Below are 17407 nucleotides of genomic sequence, written 5' to 3' on the forward strand. Positions count from 1 at the left end.
TGCCTACCCTCTGGCCATATGCATTAACATGCGCTGTGTTTTGTGTTGAAGGTTTCTGAAGGAACAAGAGCGGTCTGAACGCCAGGAAGCAATCAGACGGGAACGGGAGCAGCGTAACCAGCAGATGATGGAGGTAACGTGATGACACTTGTAGTTTATCAACCATTCAGTAAGTAATGCAGTAACTGTTTTTCAGTGAGAAGTAAGACCCTCACCTCATTGGTGTTGAAAGCTGGTAACGTATGTACTGGCCTTGTTAATCCAAAAAGTAGAGACTGAACTTCTGCACTCCTCAGGGATTTTAGCAACTCTGTCCTTCATTTCTTTCCCAAGGGAAGTATAGGATTGGAAAGCCAGAAATAAAGAGACCAATAGGAAGATGTAGATGTAGGTAAAAGGTAAACTTTTTCCTGTGCTTAATTATTCATGACACCATGAAGATGTATGATGTAGTGGAGGTATAGCTCTGCTCTTCTTGACCTTGGTAGTAGATGGAGGTGAGTAGTCAGCTTCACAGCCATGCCACTTTACCCCTGGGGAAAGAGCCTCCCAATACCTATTAAATAGGAGGCTGGGTGGGCCCCAGAGCCAGTCTGGATGGAGTGGAGAAGAGAACATTCTTGACCCTACAGGGACTCAAACTCCGACCCCTTGATCGTCCGGCCTGTAGGAAGTTGCTGTACCGACTGCACTATCCCAGCTCCCAAGTACTTTCATTAATAGGGGCTCAGCATACACACAATCCAATTGTAATGTCCGGTACTGAAAAAGAATATAAAATACAGGTTTCCTAATGCTATTCTACATAAGCATTTTTCATGAATGTGTTGACACCTGACAGAGTAGTAATTTTTGTTAGCTGATCTGCATAGTAGCAGAATTAACATTGCCTGCAGTGAGTGCTTGCTGTGTGCTTTGTTACCTGAATCAGACACAGCATCACCATCATTTTTATTGTATATAGATAATACTATCACATGTTATAATCAGAATTTATTTCTAGCCTAATGTGTTTCATCCTGTGTTAGGTCATCTTAGGGAGTTTTGTGCATAATTGTGGATCTGTTAGAATTTACATTTTCAAGGTTATATATCTATATAAATAAAAATGTAAATTTTCGTTTGTTCAGGATCTTAAATTTCCGAAAGTTCTTCACCGATTGCTTCGAAATTTTGACACAACGTTGCATTCGAATGTGCGCCTTTTTTATATACCTATTATATAGATGTCACATCTGTGACAGGTAAAAACATGCTTCTTTTGAAAAACAGAATTGGAATTTGGAATTCAGAAGAGTCACCCCTATGGAAACGCTAAAACAGACCATTGCATAGGAAGTAACAATAGCAATACCGTATCGTATCTCCACGGTTACAACAAATACACGGAGCGTTCCCACAGAGACAACGCAATAACAATGGGTCATTGCGTAGGAATCACAGAGTCAACAAAGCAGCGTTTCCGCAGTTATGACAAAGGCTCATTTGCATAGCAGCGGCCGAGGGTATAAAAGGGGGTTGAATTCTTTCGCCCAGTCAGTCTTGGAATAGCTGCCGCTGAAGAAGGTTGGAACCTAGACGCCAAGAGATACAGAAGTATTCCCCGAGAGATTGTGTAACCAGTAACTCTAATACTGCAAGTGGCGATAATTGTAAAGTGTGAAGTGAATTACAATAAAGATTCGCTATAATTAATACGGCGTAAAGTTATTTGTAGCGTGACATACCCAAACACGCTACATGCATTACTGACGCGTGCAACACGTCACATCCACATCAAATTCGTGCATTGTTTGCAATCATATTGACCGCCTGCTCTCCTTCATCTCCAACAGAGTTATGGGAGAAATATAAATCGCACATGACTGAAGATATTTTCCGTCGAATACGCAAGGAAAATTCCAATATGAACATGGATTTCACAGCAGAAATCTGCAACGAAGCATTGATAATGATTGAAGATCTGTGCTTAGAAATCGCGAATAAAGTTCTCAATCAATTGGGAATGCCATCACCAAATCGATCTGCTGCTGCTTCGTTCAATGTAGAGTTGTGTCGTGAACAAAATTACAACATGGGTGATCTTTTGTCATATGTGCAGTCAAATATTCCTAAGCTAACGCTTGAGCAAAAAGGCATTTACGATCAAATAATGCAAACTATCAATAACGGGGTTGCAGAATTCTTCTTCTTCTTAGATGCGCCAGGAGGAAACATTCCTAATTAGATTGATTCTGGCAGCAATTTGATCCCAAAATGACATAGCCTTAGCTCTTGCGTCGTCTGGAATAGCTGCGACATTGCTACCGGGTGGAAGAACTGCTCATTCCGCTTTGAAATTGCCATTGAACATGCAATTCGTTGAAACTCCCACGTGCAACATTTCCAAAGGATCAGGCAATGGAAAGGTATTGCAGAAATGCAAACTTATTGTTTGGGATGAATGCACAGTGGCACACAAAAAATCGCTCTAGGTTCTTCATCGATCATTGCAAGATTTGCATGGAGACATCAGACCATTTGGGAACGCATTAATATTGCCTGCAGGAGATTTCAGGCAAACATTACCTGTAATTCCTCGATCGACACCAGCAGATGAAATAAATGCTTGCCTGAAATACTCTACTTTGTGGTGACACGTAAAGATGTTAAAATTAACTACAAATATGCGTGTCCAGCTGCAAAACGATCGATCAGCTGAGATATTCTCACATCAATTGCAGGAAATTGGGAACGGAAAGGTGCTGGTTGATCTGACCTCAGGACGAATTTCGTTGCCTCATAACTTCTGCAATTTAGTGACATCAAAAGAAGAATTGGTTGAAAAAGTATTTCCCAATATTCAAACCAGTTATAAGAGTGAACGAGCTATTCTTGCGGCCAAGAACAAAGACGTCTACGAACTTAACAATATCATTCAGTCTAACATTCACTGCGAGGCAGTCATATACAAGTCCGTCGACACTGTTGTGGAAGCAGATGAAGCGGTTAATTTATAAATCGATTGTTATTGATTCAGTATACTGTCAAGATGGTAGTGCGTGTAAACTGTAGACATTCTCTGTGCATATAAAAATTCTATTTATGAGTATACCCTTCTGTTGGTAACTAAATGGTCATTGAAGTGCAGAGTTTTATGATTTTTATGACAAGATTGTATAATTGTTAGTGTTTTATGTCCACTGTTATTTGTTAATAAACTCAAAATAACATGGTGCTACAACCATAAGCTCTCAGCTAATTTGTTTAAATTGCTTTGTCTTCTTCCAAAATGCCTTGACTTTAGTGTTTTCTTCTGTTTCGTATTAGATGTATAGTACAGATTTCTCCCTTTTACATTTTGGATTAACAAGGTGTGCACAGGGATGATTTTGGTTAATAATTATGTTGTTGCAAGCTTTATTACTTAGGTGGTATGTCTTCATCTTGGATTGTAGCTAAAATATAGAATTTCATATTATTTAATTGGAGATTTGTTATGTGGGAAATAATCTCTCATGCTGTTACATTTGTAGTTTTTGTAATTGTGTCATGATAACATTTCACCAGAGTGAAAAGTTTTTCATTATGAATTTGAACTTGGATTTCAAGTTATGTTTTGAAGTGACTGCTATCACTGCACTGACATGCAGTAAAAGCGGTAAACACAGAAAACCAAGATGGAACTGAATGCTTGGTGGGCATCATCTGAACCCCATTTTTTCAGGGAGAGTCAAAATTGGTACAGGGGAAAAGGAGCTGTACCAAATATGATTTCCAAAAATTAATTTATTAAAAAGAAAAATGATTTTCTATCCTGAATGCAATGGCACAGTCAGTGAAACTAAATGGTCTAGTGAGAAAAAGTTATGGTTCTTCTTTAACAGATATTTGTGAAACAGCAAAAGACATTTAAAATGACAACACACTATGACACCATCTTCATTGTAACATTGCAAGTTATCACTTGAAGCATTCTGTTCTGCCACCACTACACAGGGTGGTTTACTTACATGAAACAGCGCAAACTAAATTTAGGCCAGAACTGAAAGCACCCACTTTTTACTCTGGGTCCATTAGTTAGCCTTAAACAGCTTAAATGTAACTTTTTAAACAAATTTTCTGGCTGATTCCCTTGGAAGAAGTCCTGTTGGTGCCCATGACTGAACAGTAGGCTATCAGTAACAGCACACACATCTCACATACGGATTTCTGTCATGTATGCCCAGTACTTGTTGCCACTGTTTTGTGGGAATCTGTGGTAACAGACTTTATAGCGAAATGTGGGACGAATGTAGCTGGATAAGTATTGAACAGCTCCAAGAACCTGAAGCTTTGTGTTAATTTCAGAATTATCTTTGCTAAAATAGATTTCTGAACTGGTGATCTGCAGAGGTAGAATGCTTGGCTGTGGTTTTCTGCAGTACATGCAGATGTAGCAAATTATTGATTCATATTTGACATTCTGTTTATTAATATTCAAATGTGAGGTGGGGAAATTTGAGCTTATGTATCTAAATTATCTGATTGTGTAATTCATGCTATGAGAATTACAGTTATGAATAATTAAGGTTTTAAAGGCCATTACTCCATTATGCCAATACTTGGCTATGTCTAAATTAATGCATAAATTGAAATATGTAAATTAGAATTTGATTAGCAAGAAACGATAATATATCAATTTTCTTGGTGTAGAAAATAGTAGTAAAGTTGTAAGATTTGAGGCTTTCACGGTGGTGACTATGAAGAAAGCAGTCTTCTGGGATTTGGCACCGTGTATATGTGGTGTTAACTGACGTTTCGGAGGAACGTATCGCCTCCATCTTCAGGGTAGAAGAAAAAATATAAGAAATCTGCAAGCGAAGAGACTGTGAGAACCGGTACCAGTCTCTTTGCTTGCAGATTTCTTATATTTTTTCTTCTACCCTGAAGATGGAGGCGATACGTTCCTCCGAAACGTCGGTTAACACCACATATACACGGTGTCAAATCCCAGAAGACTGCTTTCTTCAGTAGTAAAGTTGGTTCAGGGTTCAGTAATGTGTGTGTGTGTGTATATATTTTACAAATGAAGATGTTCTGTAGCTTGATACAGCTTATTAAGGTGGTGTACTATATAGTGTGTAAGTGTTTAACTTAGAGTCTTTCATCCATGTGTCATGTGTCTTTATAAACTGCATATCATGTGATGTAATTTTAATACTTACATTGAAGATTTTTGTGGGTGATGGTTATAGCAAAGGCTGATGGGAGAAATAATAATCTGTTTTAGTTCAGAGGATGTTAATGTCACTGAAAATGCCACATCTGCCAGGAAGTTAGTCTTTTGTTGTTTTTTTTCTAAATCATTTGTATTAGTTACTTGTGTTTTCATTTTAGTAGACTGTTTTATGAATCATGGTGATGAGGGGATTGGAATAACATGTTTTGCAGCAGTAAACAGATCACATGCAGATATTAGATAGGAGGTAGCTAATGTTGATGGCAAAACATATCTCCTTTCTGCCAAGTTTCACTTGTGTTGCCACAACATTAGTGTTACTGGCATTTTTGCCTGCCACAGGGTCGGAAGAGGCTTGCATTCACACTTGAACAAAAAATGCACATCATTCGTGAAATAGAGAGTGGGAAAAGCAAATCGGACGTTAGCCGTGAGTTAGGGCTAGCGAGTTCCACCGTCGCAACTATTTGGAAAAATCGCGACGGCGTTCTCACAGCCTACGAAAACAACGTTCCCGTGATGACGAAGAGTAAGAATGAGAGTCGTGAAGCAACACCAACCTCCTCCCCAAATAAAGATGACATGCTGCTAATGCAGATGCAAGAAACGGTAAGACTTCATCATCATTAGCTGATGCCCCCGTCCTCTTTCTCATCCCAGTTTTCATGTAGGTCCTGATTACAGTGAAACCTCGTACCATTTTAGAAAATATCAGTCATTTAATTAAAAAATTGTTCATTGCTTTCGGAAGTTGTTACAGTGCAGTATTTGAAAGTGCAAAAATTATTTTGAAATGCTGCCAGGCTTTAAATATGCCTATGTAACTTCCAAAAAAAATATATTTTTGTTATTTTAAATGTTTAAATATTTTATAACAACATGACTTCAAGGGCATTATCTCCTGAAAAGAGATAAAAATTCATTACCCTTTGCTGTACCCAGTTCACCCTGCTGTCGGGTGACATTTCATGCGCTCTTTATTTTTAAGAGATTGCAAAGGCCTGAATAATGTAGTTTCTTTTATTTCACACAAATTTTTGTAATATTTAATATTTCGTTTTGTAACAGTTTAAACTATAGAGATTGTATTAGTGAGAACTAAATGAATTCATAGAATTATATAAGAATATGTGCTAGTGAACGAGGTCTCACTGTTAGATGAGCAGGCAAAGTAGTAGACTAGACATTTATTTCCCCAAACCAGCATGGCAGTTTGAAATGTTGCAGGCTATGGGTGTAGGGGATAGAAATTGTCAAATGCTTGGTAGCGTAGAAGAAAGGATTTCACAATATGTGAATTATATCTGCTTGGGAGAAAAACCAGTCAACAAATGGACTCCTCTGACTGACTTGCTGTTCATGTCTGGTATGACATCACTTATTAACCTTTTAAGTACAGGACATTTAAAGTCTTGCCTGGCACACAGAATTAAAACTGGTAGTTTTAAATTATAATTGCACCAGACAAGTAAAAAGTAAATATCACTGCTGTTTATTTACGTATCTCAATAAAAAATTGTATTATAGAGGAATGAAAGCCTTCGTACTTTGAAAAAGTGTTTTATAATTTTTTTTAGCTGAATTCCATGTGTTTATTTGCATTAGTTTTATAAAATTGTTCCAAAAAACAAGTACCTGCGGAAAATTTATGAACTTAAAAAGTGAATATTTCCATAAAAATGTGACTATGTTCTCTTTTGATGCCTGTCCAAGCTACATTTGCAGGTCCAACCCCATATTTCACATAATTCCTAATAATGGTTCGTATATTTCTGCGTGGACTGTAGGACTAGATCGTCATTCACAAAAGATGCAGTTTCATCACACACACTACACTGGACAGGAGGACAGGTTTGCTTCATTGCTGTAGATCATCTGACACACCCAGCACCTATCAGATATAAGTTTCAGCCACAGCTGGATTTTGGTATGCCTCAGTTTGAAGCATGGTACAACACAGACTACAGTCATATTTCTTGCAGTAGTAGACTTTTTTTTTTGGCTTTGTTTTTTTCGTTTGGCACACAACATTGCTGTTTTCCTTTGGCCTGCCAGTGCAGAGAAAGTTGTACTGCAGGTGGGTTCATTTGAATCTCCGAACTGCTGGGCTGACCCCTTAGCACACTCTGACTTTCAGTATTCTCTTTGTGGGAGAGAATGAAATCCCTAAGCAGCTGTTCCAAAAATTTTTAAATGGGTCATATTTCCCACACAAGACTTATTCAGAATGGTTAGGTTGAACAAATGGAAGAAGAGTTTCTCTGTCCATTTCCAGGTTTTCTAGCTTATGCTGTACTTGTTCACCATTGTGTAACCTGTTTGGGTTGTATAGTCTTTGATAATCAGAAGCTTCATAGCTTTCCCACCTTCCACAGGTGGAATGTGCGTATTAGAAAGCACATAACACTTCTTATTTGTCCTTCCAACACACAGCCCTTAGATTCCCCCATAGTCTGGATGCAGTGTCTCCTCTTTACAATCATAGATATTTAGGACTGAAATTAGGTGACAGCACCTTCCAGTTGTGACAAACTGTACCACATGCATTTATTTTCCTGTGTTGTAGATGACTGAAAAGTTTCAGTGACGTGAAATAATCATTCATGAATATTTTATGTCAAACTCCTTCACTTTCCGGAACAGTTCCGGTACCATTCCATGTGTAGATGCAGCATCTGTGCTAGACATGTCTCTTTATTTTCCAAGGTACACCCTCATGTCATATGTATAACCAGATCTGTCACAAAGTTTATACATTTTCATGCCATATCTTTTACTGTTTTTTTTAATGTACTGCTGAAAGACTACTTCCCTTTTGAATTTCATGATTACATCATCCACTGCCATATATTCGTTGGATGATACAGTTCTGAAAATTTTTTATTTAGAATGTAAAATATTTGTCTGATTTTTCATAATCTACCATAACTGGGATCATCTCTGTCTTGTTTCTGTGGGTTCTGCTTGTCCATGGAATACAAATATTTCAAAACCATGAGATAATAATCATATATCATCACACTGGAGTAGAAAGGAATGTGGCAGAGTTTGTCTTTGGTCCACCATGGCCTCATAGTGGGCTTGTGGTTATGACCTCTCTGAACTATAACTGCAAGAAATGCATATAGATCCTTTACACTTATTTGCTGAGAATATGGAATATCTGGTTTATTTCTTGCTTGTGGATCTTGTTGCATATTTTGGTTTGTCTCTTCTACAATTACTGCCAAAATGGCCTGAAAATACAGCAAGAAGAACTCAGAAGGTTGTGAAATTTTCTGTAATATTGGTAGCAGCTATTTTGTTCAGCCCATTTTTTTTTTCCTACAAACTGGTGCACATCTGTCTTATCAGATGAAAATTGGTGGTGCCACTCTAAGTCTTCATCATTTTCTTCAGCAGATGTTGGATCCTGAAGAGCTCTTCTTCTGAGTCAATGTCAGCGTATTATGAGCACATTTCGAGGGTCCTGCCATACTGAATGTGGATCTTGTGGATCTCTGGTCTAGTGACTGCATTTGAGTGTGAAAACAGAAAGAAGCATAGGGACAAACTGAATCCAACACTGAACACTGGAATGTCTTGTTCAGCAGCAACACTATCCCCTCCTCACTTCTCCTTTCCTGCTCGTAGAACTGCTTCATATGTCCATGTGCAAAGGGAATTACAAAGGGTGGTAACAGTCCGCTACTGACAAGTGTGATGTAAACCTAATCATAAGCAATTTTCATTTCCCCTCACATATTTTAGGTCCCAATATATATTTATTATTTTTGAATAGCAGTTGTACTGCCAGGAAGGGAATGAGAAAGAAAACTATCTGTTGTCTGGGTTCAGAGTGTCAGCAAATTGTTGCACTGATTAGAACAGCTGTATGCACAGGAAAATAAATTTGATAAATGAATTGTTTATACAAAGATAATGTTGAAACATTGCAGAGTTAAATTCTGTGCTTTGTTTGGGCTAAGCGCACGCCCAGGGCGCTAGAATGGCTTCTCAAAAAGAAGATGTGAGAGTGAGACTGTCGATATATTGGACATTTGGCCACTTGCCAAGTCAGTCGGGTGTTGATATATTGGACATTTGGCCACTTGCCAAGTCAGTCGGGTGTTGATATACTGGACATTTATCCCTTAAAGGTTAAAGCAGAACTGTCAGAATTGTCCATATTGTTATGAAAGTTTTATACTTGCTTAGTAGAATGGGATGTTTAATGCACATACACACATTACACATTCTTAGTAATTGCAAGCTATCCACCGCAGCAACCATTAATTAACAGAAGGGCTTTTTTGATTACACTAATGCTATGATTGTGCAAGGATGTGCATTTTAATAACTGTTACAATTCTGGGGGAATGAAAACATTTTTCATGGAGTAATGGCCATTTTCAAACCTTCTAATGTCATTTGAACTCATCAACACAATTTTCTATCCTGAAAGTCAAGCACGGTCCACCCACAAGTGGAATTCTTGGCTTGTATCACTTAACATTGAGATTTTTGCAGTAATTGTAAAGACACTTGGTACTCTTTTAGAGTGTTTAGAGTCTAACATAGTATGTTATTTGTAGTGTCATTGGCTACAATCTGAGGTTGAAACAGCCATATTAGAAAAGAACATGTTAACCTGCATGGAATGTTTGGTTAATTATTTCTTTGTTTCTGAATGTATCCTAGCCTAATGCTTAGTAGAAGTCTTTGTATGAGTTACTAACATAAACAGTGGTTCCTTTTCACAGATGCTGTGTGGGCCACAAAAGTGTAACAGGTTTGAGACTTTTATGGGGAGAACATAGAATTCATGGAAGGATTTCAGTGCAGTGGAAACATTTCATTTTGTATTTATTGTGATACCTGTCAACACAATCTATGTATAGATATGCAGTACATTAAAAGTTTGCAGTATGTTTCAGCCTTTCGATTATCATCAGATAATTGTGCGTGTGCTTTTACCTTATCTACTCTTTATATTGGCCAGTATTTACATGTGAGTTTGTTTTCCATGATTGGTCATTTATATATTAGTGTAATGCCTTTGTACTTATCTTAATTACAGTATTAAAATACTAAGATGTTAACTATGTAATTGGGATATTTATTATTAGTTAAAATGCCTTAGTTTAATTGACAAATATAAAATTGTTGAATTGGTTGTGGTGTAGTTTTTGTGTCATGTTGTAGTACAGGATGGTGTCGTGTTTATACTTCATATTTAAACATTAGCCAGTGCTGTGAAAAAAAAAAAGCAAGTGAGATACAGTACATTTACAATACCTGATGATGATCAAAAGGCTGAAATCTATAAGCTTTTAACATGTAGTATATCTGTACTTAGATTTTGTTAGCGGAAACCATAATAAATATAATAGATCACATGATGCTACAATATAATATTTATAATTTAATGTCACAGCAGAACCCTCATTAGGGTTCTACAGTTTAAGGTTTTCCCTTATTTAACTTTCAGTTCCAGTGCTCCTTACTTGATAGTCTTTGTGTGTAACTTCCTCGCTTTACTATTCAAATCCGTTGATCCCCAAAGAAACCACCAATGGGTGTGACGAAAGAAGTTAACTGTTTTACTTAATTACAACTTGAGGTGTAGCATATTTTGAAGCCACTATTTTTAAGTGTTGTGTATGCTATGTAGATACATCTGTCAGTTAAGATTTCTTCCACACATACCTACAGCTACAGATAAACATCAAAGACTCAGAAAATAATTAAGATTAAGTGTCTAAAATTAAACTTGCTTCAGCATCCATTGAAATTTCCACCAAGGTGAGTCATCTCAGAACAAATTTTTCCCTTTACTTTTCTGCCCTTCCATAAACTTTCCTCATATACTTCCAGCCACTCTTTCCTTTTTTTGTACCTTCCATCATTTTATATTTTCACTTCCTCCTTTGTCTCCCCAGTAGTCATTTATTCACATATTCAAATTTTGTTTGTTTAAGGGAATTCTGTATTCATCCATGCATGATACGTGCAGCACTGTGCAATTCATTTTTCTGAAATAATTCTCTGATAGTGTTCACTCTTTTCTGTGTCCTATTGCCTACAGACCAGTTAACCCCCTATTGTACCATATTGAGGGATTTAAATCCTTAATAATACAGGGTTGGTGGCCATATTTTAATGGGATGTTAGCTGTGAGTATTAATGATATTAATATTGAAACATTATTTTATGTCTTTGGTACTATTTCTGCTAAACTGATACACAAGAAGCGTTTGAAAGAAGGCGTATTACAGAATTCTGTATTGTTTCTATTTACTGCTGTGGAAATCATTGTTTTCAAAATTGTGTACAGATTTCTGAAAAAGAGTACTGTATAACACATACGAATTCAAATGTACAGCACGTGCATTTCTATAAATGATTTCCTTCCCACATCTGGGCATTACTATTGTTTAGAAAATTATCTTTGTGTGATAAATACAAAAACGAGTCTGTACACAATTAGACTTTGCACATCGAGCAGATAAGTGTGAACAGTGCTGCAGGAGCAATCCTATAGGTGACCAATGATGTTTGTGTTGAACATCAAGGCACATTATTAGACTGCCTTATGGGGTTTGTCTTCCTGTTGAGGTGAACTGAGGATGAGGCTTTTTTTTTAATTAATTTCAAGTATGCTCTGGGCAAAGTCAGAGAGATAATCAGTGGTCTGTTCCGCGTCCACAGGATGATGGAATGATATACTGTTCGTTATACACTGTGCTTATGTCTGAAAGGCGAAATAAACATCAACTCCCATGTTTACCTACAGATTCAAAAACTAGTAGCAATCAGTCCCATTGTTGGCATAGGCCATATGGTGACTGCAGTTTTCAGTGATGACAGGTTTTGAGCGTTCCTGTGTTCATCACAGAAGTTGCTTTGAGCTGATGGCTTATATATAACTCAGTTGGTTGAGGCACTATGCTACAAGCCGGAAGGTCGCGGGTTCAAGTCCCAATGAGGCCATTGGATTTTTTTCAGTTGACCTAATCCTAATGTTAACAATGCTCACAGCCAAAAAAGAAGGACACATCACAAGACACAGTATACAAAAAAATATATGAAAAACGACTCCCATAGTGGAAGAACCATACAGTACGCGAGTTTGAATTAAGACGTATAAGATGAATAATCTTAACGAGTTTTAGTATATACAAATTTTATTATGGTTGATGAAGAATGTACATTTTAATAATTTTATGAAAGACACATGATGGCAAGCAATGCAATAGCTTAGCATGAATAAAGCACCTGAGGATGGCCCTATGTTGCCAAAACATGTAGTGAAGTGACATGTGAAATTGAGTGCACTACAAGACGGCCATTATATACATATCATGGACGTAATCCTTCCGGCTGCACTATGGCCTTGGGGATGACTCAGCCTCTGATAGAAATGAGTACCAGGAATTAATTAAATAATTTTCCTTGGGAGTAAAGAGCAGCCAGCACGTAAGGCTGACAACCTTACCGCCATCTTTGAGCCGATTGTCTAGATAATGTGGGACCCTCAGCATCTCAGAACCCTATGGGCCTTCACAGCCTGTTACAGGGATAGCTTTACCTTTACTTTTTACATGTTTTCTTTACAATTGTTCTTTTTAAGATCTATTCCTATACAATATTTTGGGATCCTGCATTCAATGTTGAGGTGATTGATTTAACTTCCGATATAATTTATTTATCATAAGTTGTTTGCCCTCTTGTGGCATAATGTCCATACCAGCTTTCATGACAATCTTTCAGTTGGTTCAGAGTTTATTTCAAAGGACTTACACATTGCAACCCTTTGACTACCAGGACTGTCTGTATTACTGCCTGCTAAAACATCATGGCCGCTTGGGAGTAAATGCACTTGCACACAGAAATCTGCATAGCTTCCTCAGATGACCTTCATAAGATCACAGGTTTAGATTATATGAAAGCTTATTCTTTTCTCTGAACAATGGTATATCACATTTTATGCCATCTGTTGGCAAAAATACTGTACTAATTGATTAAAACATGCTCATTCCTTTGGGAGCTTTAACACAAGTACCTGAAGCCAATCTAGTTGGCTTTTGGCATACAGAGAGTTATACACTGGACTCTTCCATCCTGTTACCTCTGTAGGAATAAGATGGGGTATGGTGATTAAAAACTTTTATCTTGAAATGTACCCCCCCCCTCAAGCCAAGCACTTTCACTGTCAGGTAGTTTTATACCTTAAAATTTAAATTATATTTGAAGAGTTCCATCTTCTAGGATGTAACATGTAGTCTGATAGAGGTTTATCAACATTTCGAAGGAACATGCTTTTTCCCTCTTCAAAGTCAAAGAAGCCAAGGAAGTGGCATGCCGTAATAGTTGCCTCTGTTTGAATGCATGACTCCAAATTATAGCCCTGACTATGAAATGAAGTACTTGTAGACTACCTGTACTCTTCTGAAAATGGATAGTTGTCAGTCTTCAATTCTTTTTCTTCTTGCTCCCACTTTGGAGCAAAGGGCTGATTTCTCAGTTTCATTGATCATTTTTACAGATGGTAGGACTTCTTGAATGGGTGATCAGCTCGTCGCGAGGCCTCTACCTAAACACAGGACAACACAAACACAGAATAGACATATACGAACACCAAATGTCTATGCCTTCTGAGGGATTCGAACCCACAATCCCAACTTCCGAGTGAACAAAGACAGTACATGCCTGACACCACTTGGCTACCGTTACTGACAGTCTTTTATTAATTATCTGTATATTTTCATTTCTCTTATTTACCCCATTAATGGTAGAAACTCGTTCAGAATGGAATAATTGCTGAAACTGCGCTGTATTCATATTTCAGGAACACATTCATTGTCAGTCCTGTCACTTGGCAGGCTGAAGTTTACTGCACGCCACTGCAAGTCCCGTCAAGTGACGGACTTTAGCCGCTCTGTATGGAAATGTGATTTTCTCCTAAAAGTGTTACTCAGATGTAGGCAACTGACTTGAGACTTGTTAAAGCATGAACTTGTTTAAACTGCTCATACATAACTGACTCCATGGAGCTGAGCCCTTCTTCAGAAGCCACCAGTTGTGCAGCTACTCAAGAATTTTCTGTTTATGGAACCTGTAGGTTCGTTACCATGTTCACATGGGCCCTCCACTGGTCCCTACCCTGATTCAGAGGATATTCTGTCTCTGTGATCCATTTTAATACTGTCCACCCACCCAGTCTTCCTTCTGACTTTCCCACCAAAATCTTGTATGAATTCATCTTCGACCCCATTCATGCATCATGCCCTGCCCGTCTCCCTCAACTTGATCATTCTCAAACATCTGCAGTCTGTGTTACTCTTAATGTCAGACAAGTTTCACACCCATACAGACATACAAGTTTTATGTATTCTGATTTTTATGTTTTTAGACAGTGGACGAGAAGACAGAAGGTTCTGGATTGAATGGTAGTAAGCCTTACCTATATTCAGTCACTTAATTTCCTCCTGAATCAGGTTTTGATTTGTTACTGTCAGTAGCTGATGTGTCCCATTTAATTTCAGCCCCACCTGGTTTTCGTGGACCTTCCTAATGACAGTCTACAGCAAAGTTGAAAAGTAGTGGCGTTAAAGCATCTCCTTATTTTACACCATTTTGGATAGGAAAATTATCAGAAAAATGTTTACGTATATGGACTTTACTATACGTTTCATTTAAACACATCTTAATTAGCCTAACTACTTTAATGGACACCGCAAAGTCTATGAGAACATTGTACAATGCTTCCCTCCTAACAGAATCATAGGCTTTCTTGAAGTCTACAAATAGCTGATATACTGTCTCATTGTACTCCCATTTTTTCTCCAAAGTCTCACGAATTCAAAACATGTGATCAGTAGTTGATCTGTCACATAGAAACCCACACTGACCATCCTCAATAATTTCATGTATATATGGATTTCACCTTGAGGGAAGGAAATTGGATAAAATTTTGTATAAAGTTGGTAACTGATATCCCACAATAATTACTACAGTCAGTTTTATCACCCTTCTTGTAAATTGGTGTAATAATATACTCCTGCCACTGATCAGGCAGTTCCTTCTTATTCCAAATAGAATAACTGACACAGATATTATGTTCCTGGACATTAGCCATTGTCCTGTTTTTATTTAAATACAGCATTTTGGGGACTGGATCCTGTCTCCGTCTTTAGGTAACACCTACTTAGTTGGGCCCAAATGAGTAGATTTTACCTGAAGATGGAGACAAAATCCAGTCTCCAAAATGTTATGCTTTAAATAAATAAAAACAGGACGATGGATAATATCCAGGAACATAATATCTCTATTAATGTACCATCGTCACAAACTCTTAGATGTTAGGATTATAACTTTATGGATCTCAGGCCATAGTGTTTCACCTCCTGCTTGAATCAGTTCTGCTGGAATTTGATCACTGCCTGGCAATTTATATTTTTTTCAACTTTGCAGTGTCAGTTTCAACCTCAAAAGGACTTGATCAGGTACTAATGACTCATCTGTATGAATTTCTATCTGCCTAACATCACTGACCCAATATACAATTCAATAATTGAGAGCAGTAGTTCTTCCACCTGTTCACTAAGTTACTTCTAGGATGGTAATCCCTTTTTGAAATCATTTACACCTCTGTACAGGTTTCTAATAGTCTTGTTCTTGCTGTTCGTTGCAAGCACATTCATTTTGTCTTTCAGATATTCCCTCTTTTTATTCCTAAACTGCTTGCTGGCATCACATCTTATATTGTTCAAATTATCGCCGCTAAAAAAACTACTTGTTCATTCTGTAATTTATTTGTATGAGTTGCTTATTTAATGATGCTGTCAGTAATTCAGACCATGTAAGATCAAATCATAGGATGATAGTGAATAATGAAGTGGAAAGGATTTGTAAGGAAGTAGTTGTAGCCTATTTCAAGATACTGTCCAGCAATTTCTTGTAGGGACTGAGGAAAACAGCAAAAAAACGTTAGGATAATGTAGTGTTCTAGCTTTGATTTGAGTTGGGTATCCCCAAATATAAGTCTTCAAACAGGTTCCTATAGCCGCAACCCTCTAGACTTGTATTCAGGAGGTCGTCGATTTCATTCTCAGCTTGCACATTGGATATCCAGCTGAAGTTCTTTGTGGTTTTCCACATTTCCTTCCACACATGCTGGGATAGTACTGCTTTCTTCTGAGTCCTACACATTTCATTATTCATTGGTCATCCTACCATTTGACACCGTTCAGCTTGAGATGCTGACATCATCATTAAAAAAATCGCAGAATAAGTTAGAAGTTTTATCATTTGAGCCAAGTTCCCCAGTGAAAATATGGAATGACTGTGAGTTTTTTTTTCACTTCCATTACTGTTTTGAATCAGTTCAGAATCCGGTTTTCTTCAAAAGATGGCTGGTTGAACAAACATCCAAATACTGGTCATGCAGTTAATGTGTTAGCTCCTTGAGGCCAAATGTGCTGTACTGAAGGAATGCATTGTATGTGTGCTGGACACATGACACTGTTTTTAAAAGTGTGGATTTAATCTTACCTTAGGCATGTGATTCTTAGCTGTAGAAATATTATGTTTTTGGACATTATCCATGTCTTGTGTTTATCTAAAAACTGTCCTGTTTAATTTTCAAAACACAACTTTTCGGAGACTGGATTATGTCTCTGTCTGGTCAGTTGGGCGCAATCAATAGAGCAAGTCCCTATCTCCTATGTTCAGAAACATAATGTTTATACTAATATACCATTGTCACAAACTTTTAGATCTTATTCTTAGTGGGTTTAATTGTGTAATTACGTTGTGCGTTCAAGTTCTAAGGTCTCCGATTTTTTTTCCTCACACAATAATCATACAAAAAATTTGAAACTTTGTCACTTTTCAACGTAATCTCCCTACAGCCGTACACATTTTTCACAATGTCAATGCCATGATTCCATGGCCGCTGTGTACGCTTCTGTAGCAGTCTGTTTTGACCACTGGAAAATCGCTGATGCAATAGCGGCACAACTGGTGAATGTGTGACTACGGAGAGTGTCTTTCATCTCTGGGAAAAGCCATAAATCGCTATGAGCCAGGTCAGGTGAGTAGGGAGCATGAGAAACCACTTCAAGGTTGTTTTCACGAATAAACTGCTGCGCCATGTACGCCCGATTCACTGGTGCATTGTCCTGGTGAAAGAGCACACTTGCAGCCTTTTCCAGCCGTTTTTCT

General features: G+C 37.7%; 1 protein-coding gene across 1 annotated transcript in view; it reads left to right on the top strand.

The window, feature by feature from the left end:
- Positions 1-17407, top strand: part of LOC111869569 (bromodomain adjacent to zinc finger domain protein 2B) — a gene marked incomplete in the record, with an annotated part of 241275 nt that overhangs the window by 170641 nt on the left and 53227 nt on the right. Inside the window, 2 exon segments of the mRNA XM_023861196.2 lie at positions 52-133; positions 5543-5809. Coding sequence (XP_023716964.2) covers positions 52-133; positions 5543-5809 — 349 coding nt within the window.

This window comes from Cryptotermes secundus, unplaced genomic scaffold (assembly GCF_002891405.2).
Source record: "Cryptotermes secundus unplaced genomic scaffold, Csec_1.0 scaffold512, whole genome shotgun sequence".
Classification (NCBI taxonomy): domain Eukaryota; kingdom Metazoa; phylum Arthropoda; class Insecta; order Blattodea; family Kalotermitidae; genus Cryptotermes; species Cryptotermes secundus.